This window comes from Lepidochelys olivacea (genome assembly GCF_965140295.1).
Source record: "Lepidochelys olivacea isolate rLepOli2 genome assembly, chromosome: 2".
Lineage (NCBI taxonomy): Eukaryota > Metazoa > Chordata > Testudines > Cheloniidae > Lepidochelys > Lepidochelys olivacea.
In genome coordinates, this window is record NC_140412.1 from 214,932,981 (window position 1) to 214,941,157 (window position 8,177).

Below are 8,177 nucleotides of genomic sequence, written 5' to 3' on the forward strand. Positions count from 1 at the left end.
AGACCCCTGGTCTAAAATAGAGAGGTGAAACTGGAAGCTTCTGTTTTAAATTGATAAAAAGACGACAACTACAATTATGGTATATACTCTTAATCCAGTTTTTCTTATCCTTGTCATATTTGGTTCTTTAAATAGGTACATTGCTACATATCTGGGGGAAAACACATCTGCACAAGTAGTGCATTCTCAAGGGCAGGATTGGGACAGAATAAAACCACCACACTAATTCTTGCTAATGACCAGCAGACCCTTGTAGATGATCAAATCTTGAAGATTAATAAAGTGCAGATCCTGCAAACACATATACAGCTTAACTATACACAATGAATATTAATGTACACAGATAAATTGTGCAGGATTGGACCCTAATTAATTAAAGATGATTTAAAAAAACACAACTACTCGATCACAAAATGTAACTTGTCCATTTATTTTGACAAACGTAGTTTTAATTGTGATTTTTCATGGTATACCATACCAGTAAATTACCATGTTATATTTTATAAAAGCAATTAAGTCTTAACAACATGAAGCATCATTATGGCTCTCGGCTTTTAAGACTTTGCTGAAACATAGGAGAGAACATGAGATTTTCTGCCAGAATTAATAGGTTTACTATGGGAGAATTAGCAAAGTTTTTACTATATACTGCAATGTATGCAATGTGTCTGAGCCCTGGTCTACAAGAGGAGTTGAGGTCGAATTTAGCAGCGTTAAATTGATTTAACCCTGCACCCGTCCACAAGACGAAGCCCTTTTTTTCTACTTAAAGGGCTCTTAAAATTGATTTCCTTACTCCACCCCTGACAAGTGGATTAGCGCTTAAATCGGCCTTGCCGGGTCGAATTTGGGGTACTGTGGACACAATTCGACGGTATTGGCCTCCGGGAGCTATCCCAGAGTGCTCCATTGTGACCGCTCTGGACAGCACTCTCAACTCAGATGCACTGACCAGGTAGACAGGAAAAGAACCGCAAACTTTTTAATCTCATTTTCTGTTTGGCCAGCGTGGCAAGCTGCAGGTGACCATGCAGAGCTCATCAGCAGAGGGGACCATGATGGAGTCCCAGAATCGCAAAAGAGTTCCAGCATGGACCAAATGGGAGGTACGGGATCTGATCGCAGTATGGGGAGAGGAATCTGTGCTATCAGAACTCCGTTCCAGTTTTCGAAACGCCAAAACATTTGTCAAAATCTCCCAGGGCATGAAGGACAGAGGCCATAACAGGGACCCGAAGCAGTGCCGCGTGAAACTTAAGGAGCTGAAGCAAGCCTACCAGAAAACCAGAGAGGCAAACGGCCACTCCGGGTCTGAGCCCCACACATGCTGCTTCTATGAGCTGCATTCCATTTTAGGGGATTCAGCCACCACTACCCCAGCCATGTTGTTTGACTCCTTCAATGGAGATGGAGGCAACACAGAAGCAGCTTTTGGGGACGAAGAAGATGAGGAGGAGGAGGAGGTTGTAGATAGCTCACAGCAAACAAGTGGAGAAACCAGTTTTCCCGACAACCAGGAACTGTTTCTCACCCTGGACCTGGAGTCAGTACCCCCTGAACCCACCCAAGGCTGTCTCCCAGACCCGCCAGGCGCAGAAGGGACCTCTGGTGAGTGTACCTTTTAAAATATCATACATGGTTTAAAAGCAAGCATGTTTAATGATTAATTTGCCCTGGCATTCATGGCTCTCCTGGATATACTCCCAAAGCCTTTGCAAAAGGTTTCTGGAGAGGGCACCCTTATTCCATCCACCATGGTAGGACACTTTACCACTCCAGGCCAGTAGCATGTACTCGGGAATCATTGTAGAACAAAGCATTGCAGTGCATGTTTGCTGGCGTTCAAACAACATCCGTTCTTTATCTCTCTGTGTTATCCTCGGGAGAGTGATATCATTCATGGTCACCTGGTTGAAATAGGGTGCTTTTCTTAAGGGGACATTCACAGGTGCCCGTTCCTGCTGGACTGTTTGCCTGTGGCTGAACAGAAGTGTTCCTCGCTGTTAGCCAAGGCTAAGGGGAAGGGGGAGGGGCTAGCCACTTGTTGGGGGGCAGGCAAAATGCGATCTTGGAACGAAAACACATGTGCTATGTATGTAATGTTAACAGCAAGGTTTACCCTGAAAGAGTGTAGCCATTGTTCTATAAAATGTGTCTTTTTAAATACCACTGCCCCTTTTTTTTTTCCTCCACAGGCTGCATGTGTTTCAAAGATCACAGGATCTTCTCCTTCCCAGAGGCTAGTGAAGATTAGAAGGCAAAAAAACCGCACTCGTGATTAAATGTTCTCTGAGCTCATGCTGTCCTCCCACACTGACAGAGCACAGACGAATGTGTGGAGGCAGACAATGTCAGAGTGCAGGAAAGCACAAAATGACCGGGAGGAGAAGTGGCGGGCTGAAGAGAGTAAGTGGCAGGCTGAAGAGAGGGCTGAAGCTGAAATGTGGTGGCAGCGTGATGAGAGGAGGTAGGATTCAATGCTGAGGCTGCTGGAGGATCAAACCAATATGCTCCAGCGTATGGTTGAGCTGCAGGAAAGGCAGCTGGAGCACAGACCGCCGCAACAGCCCCTATGTAACCAACCACCCTCCTCCCCAAGTTCCATAGCCTCCTCACCCAGATGCCCAAGAACGCAGCGAGGGGGCCTCCGGCCACCCAGCCACTCCACCCCAGAGGATTGCCCAAGCAACAGAAGGCTGGCATTCAATAAGTGTTAAAGTTTTAAACTTTTAAAGTGCTGTGCGGCCTTGTCCTTCCCTCCTCCACCATCCCTTCTGGTACTTCTCTCCTCCACCACCCCTCCTGGGCTACGTTGGTAGTTATCCCCCTATTTGTGTGATAAATGAATAAAGAATGCATGAATGTGAAGCGACAATGACTTTATTGCCTCTGCAAGTGGTGATCAAAGGGAGGTGGGGAGGGTGGTTTGCTTACAGGAAAGTAGAATGAACCAAGGGGCAGGGGGTTTCATCAAGGAGAAACAAACAGAACTTTCACACCGTAGTCTGGCCAGTCATAAAACTGGTTTTCAAAGCTTCTCTGATGCGCACCGCGCCCTCCTGTGCTCTTCTAACCTCCCTGGTGTCTGGCTGCAACTAACCAGCAGCCAGGCGATTTGCCTCAACCTCCCACCCCGCCATAAACGTCTCCCCCTTGTTCTCACAGATATTGTGGAGCGCACAGCAAGCAGTAATAACAGTGGGAATATTGGTTTCGCTGAGGTCTAACCAAGTCAGTAAACTGCGCCAGCACACTTTTAAACGTCCAAATGCACATTCTACCACCATTCTGCACTTGCTCAGCCTGTAGTTGAACAGCTCCCGACTACTGTCCAGGCTGCCTGTGTATGGCTTCATGAGCCATGGCATTAAGGGGTAGGCTGGGTCCCCAAGGATAACTATAGGCCTTTCAACGTCCCCAACGGTTATTTTCTGGTCTGGGAATAAAGTCCCTTCCTGCAGCTTTTGAAACAGACCAGCGTTCCTGAAGACGCGAGCATCATGCACCTTTCCCGGCCATCCCACGTTGATGTTGGTGATATGTCCCTTGTGATCCACCAGTGCTTACAGCACTATTGAAAAGTACCCCTTGCGGTTTATGTACTCGCCGGCTTGGTGCTCCGGTGCCAAGATAGGGATATGGGTTCCATCTATGGCCCCACCACAGTTAGGGAATCTCATTGCAGCAAAGCCATCCACTATGACCTGCACATTTCCCAGAGTCACTACCCTTGATAGCAGCAGATCTTTGATTGCGTGGGCTACTTGCATCACAGCAGCCCCCATAGTAGATTTGCCCATTCCAAATTGATTCCCGACTGACCAGGAGCTGTCTGGCGTTGCAAGCTTCCACAGGGCTATTGCCACTCGCTTCTCAACTGTGAGGGCTGCTCTCATCTTGGTATTCTTGCACCGCAGGGCAGGGGAAAGCAAGTCACAAAGTTCCATGAAAGTGCCCTTACGCATGCAAAAGTTTCGCAGCCACTGGGAATCGTCCCAGACCTGCAACACTATGCGGTCCCACCAGTCTATGCTTGTTTCCCGAGCCCAGAATTGACATTCCACGGCAGGAACCTGCCCCATTAGCACCATGATGCCCACATTGCCAGGGCCCATGCTTTGAGAAAAGTCTGTGTCCATGTCCTTATCACTCATGTCACTGACGTCGCCTACTCGCCCGGTATCACTTTGCCAGGTTCTGGTGCTGCATATACTGCTGGATAATGCGTGTGGTGTTTAATGTGCTCCTAATTGCCAAAGGGCTCCATGCTTGCCGTGGTATGGCATCTGCACAGAAAAAAGGTGCAGAACGATTGTCTGCCGTTGCCCTGACGGAGGGAGGGGCGACTGACAACATGGCTTACAGGGAATTAAAATCAACAAAAGGGGTGGCTTTGCAAGAAAGTGAATGGCCCCCTCAAGGATAGAACTCAAAACCTCAAAGATAGAACTCAAAACTGGGTTTAGCAGGCCGTTGATTTCACAGAGGGAAGGAAGGAGGGAGGAGAAAATGAATACAAAACAAATCTGGTTTATTTCTTGTTTTAAGCCACTTCATCTATCTTTATACATCTTGCTGGCAGCAGACTGTGCAGTACGACTGCTAGCCATCATCAATACCTGGGTGCTCGGCAGAAGGCGGTGCAGTATGACTACTGGCCATCATCTTCTGCTATCTGCAGATTAAAAGACAGTGCACTGCCGGTAGGACTGAATCACCATGAGACGAAACAAGGAAAATGATCTGGCTGAGTCACTCCCATGTTTGCCCAGGCGCCCGGTTAAAAGAGCACCAAGGATTACGTCGATGATGGCTACCAGTCATACTGCACTGTCTGCTGCCAAAAAGCAATAAACTGCTGCTGTGTAGCAATGTAGTACCACGTCTGCCAGCACCCAGGAGACATACGGTGACAGTTAGCTGAGCGGGCTCCATGCTTGCCGTGGTATGGCGTCTGCACAGGTAACTCAAGAAAAAAGGCGCAAAACGATTGTCTGCCCTTGCTTTCACGGAGGGAGGGAGGGAACGGGGGCCTGACGATATGTACCCAGAACCACCCGCGACAATGTTTTAGCCCCCTCAGGCACTGGGATTTCTACCCAGAATTCCAATGGGCGGCGGAGACTGTGGGAACTGTGGGATAGCCACCACAGTGCAATGCTCCGGAAGTCGACGGTTGCCTTGGTACTGTGGACACACTCCACTGACTACATGCACTTAGAGCATTTGTGGGGGGACACACACAATCAACTGTATAAAAATGCTTTCTACAAAACCGACTTCTATAAATTCGACCTAATTTTGTAGTGTAGACATACCCTGAGACTAGTTTGGTGCAAAACTTCTAAAAAATCTATTTATAGTATATAGTAAATTATATCTGAGATTAGTGTGGTCCAAAACATCTGAAAAGTTAAAATCTATCTATAGTATATAGTAAACATAGATGTTGACTTTACTTTAAAAATACAAAATTGCTTGGGAACATTGACATATGGCAATATGAGTATGTTACAATCTTGCTTCTCGGGGGATGAAGGATTTTGCAGTTTGTGGAGTAATTAGAGCTAGCTACAAATTTTAATGAAAAATGGAAAATGTATTGCACAAAAAATGTTTTCTGACCAGTGGTAATAATGATCAGATGGTTTAAAAATGCATATCAGTACAACTGCGGAGCACAACTGTTTGTAAGTGAAACATACACAGCACAGTTTTGACATCTGGGAGAAGGTTAGGGAAAGTTATTTCTTTTCCTTAAATCCCAGTATTTCAGCCTCCTTCCTCATTCCCTCCTTATCCTTCAGGCGTGTAGTCCTCCCTGCCTACCCTTTCCCAGCCAGCCCTCCCTGTGTTCCACAAGAACCTGATGAATCTAGATCCTGGTCCGAGTGCTGCAACAACTTTCTGCCCATTCTGCTGAGGAGGGTTCTAGCTGTGCTTGCACAGGGCCCAGATTTGCAGCTTCTCCATACCAGATATTTTCTCACTGAATCTCCCTCACTACCAAAAAGTAGTTTATAGGATAACTCATACTAAGCGCCATAATCCAACATCCATATCTAGCACAATTTTACAAGGAAGAGGCAAACATGGGAAATAGAGCAGACAGCTGATCATCCAGCACATTATCTGATCATCTAGCTGCCTGGATAATACTATTGGGATTGAATCTGGGACCGTAAAATTTGGACAATCCTGATATTCCGTGACATCTCATTACACTAGTTGTGTGTCAGTTTCTTCCTAACGCCTTGAGGATGAAATGGAGAGGTGACATGTTGCTGTTTATTTTACAGGTTTTTCTTGTAAGGATGGGATGGAGGGGAAGTTGCTGCAGGTATCAAAGCCTCTTTCCCTTTAGAGATAAAATGGCATAAGGGAAGAGTAGGCAGTCTTATTCAGCTGGGATGGCAGGGTTTGAAGATTTTCTGTACATGCTTCTCTCACTGCAATAGGGATGGGATGGAAGGTGATTTTGCTGTGTGGGTCACTGCCTCTCACCCCAGTGGGGAGAAGTTGGAAGGGGAGGTTGCTGTGTGGGGGTCACTACCTCACTCCCTGGGGAGGGTGCTGGGGGTCACTGTCTCACCCCAATAGAGAGGGCATGGGTGTTACTGTGGGGTCAGTTTCACCCGGCACGGGATGCAGGAATTGCTGTGGGGGGTCATGGTCTCACCCCCCTGGGGGGTTGCTGTCAGGGTCACTGTCTCACTCCCATGGTAAGGGTGTGGGGGATTCCTGAGGAGGGTCCCTGTCTCACCCCCTTGGGGAGGGTGTGGGGGATTCCTGTGGGGAGTCCCTGTCTCACTCCCATGGGGAGGGTGTGGGGGATTCCTGAGGGGGGATCCCTGTCTCACCCCCCTGGGGAGGGTGTGGGGGATTCCTGTCGGGGTCACTGCCTCTCTCCTTCGGGGAGAGGATGAGGGGTCAGTGTCTCACCCCAAAGGGCAGAGGGAGTGGTTGTGTCAGCCGCTCCCCGCACACCGACCGTGGAGGGAGGGAGGGAGGGGGGAGTTGCGGCGGGATTATACAAGGGCGGGGATATACCAAACGGGGTTATGCAGAGCTGGGGGCGGGGCAGTTAACGGCTTGGCTCCTGCTCCCCACTAACGGCGGAGAGGCTGGCGGCTGGGCTCAAGAGCGGGGCGGGGCCGCCCCCGGAGGGGAGGCGGGAGGGGCTCACCTGGCAGCTGGTGCCGCTGTGAGTAGCCGCCATTTTAGCTTCAAGTTCCTAAGCGACCGGGGCTCCTGCGGGCGGGGAAAGAGCAAAGAGGCTTCAAAGCCGAGGAGGACGCGGGGAGCCGGGAATTGGGAGGGGAGGGGGACGGGCTGCTGGGGGCCGGGAGCGGACTGGGGCGGGGCGGCGGGGGCGCGCGCAGTTAAGAATCTCACTCACTGGGAACACGCGCGCGAGGGGGCTGCGAGGTGATGGTGTGGGAGTGACAGCGAAAGGGGCAGCGTAGGTTTGGGCACGGTGGCAGTAGTGGGAGGATGTGTGGGGACATGATGGGGGTTTGTGACAGCGCTGGGACTAAATAATATGATAAAACTGACTGGGTGCTTAGTTGAAAGATTGGTGCTGGAACTAGGGGTGAGCCGCACCCCCTGGCTTGAAGTGGTTTCTATTATATACAGGGTTTACTGTTTCCTTCAGTGGCTCTCAGCATCCCCACCATAAAAAGGAGTACTTGTGGCACCTTCGAGACTAACAAATTGAGTAGAGCATAAGCTGTCGTGGGCTACAGTCCACTTCATCAGATGCGTATAATGGAACATATAGTAAGTATATATATATATAGACACACAGAGAAGTTCCATTTTATGCATCCAATGAAGTGGGCTGTAGCCCACGAAAGCTTATGCTCTAATCAATTTGTTAGTCTCTAAGGTGCCACAAGTATTCCTCTTCTTTTTGCAGATACAGACTAACGTGGCTGCTACTCTGAAACCTACCAGTATAAAAATGTTTCCAATACCCTTGAAGAAATAGCAAAGGTCTAACAATAGAGTGGCATCCTGAGCCTCCACAGGGGCCCATGAATTGAAGGCAGATCTAGAGGGGTTTATGTGGGAGGAAGGATTTCCAGCAGCTGAAATAGCTACTTTTAGGTAGCTTGTCTACACTGGTACTTTTCAGCGCTGCAACTTTCTCACTCAGGGGTGTGAAAAAACAC

The 8,177-nt window shown here is 48.8% G+C and overlaps 1 protein-coding gene across 1 annotated transcript in view; it reads right to left on the reverse strand.

Annotated features, from left to right (window-relative positions):
* LRRC72 (leucine rich repeat containing 72) overlaps positions 1-7,251 on the reverse strand; it is a 47,659-nt gene extending 40,408 nt beyond the window's left edge. The window contains exon 1 of the mRNA XM_084621672.1: positions 7,187-7,251. Coding sequence (XP_084477798.1) covers positions 7,187-7,219 — 33 coding nt within the window. The 5' untranslated portion in view covers positions 7,220-7,251. The remainder of the gene's footprint in view (positions 1-7,186) is intronic.
* Between the last annotated feature and the right edge of the window lie 926 nt (positions 7,252-8,177).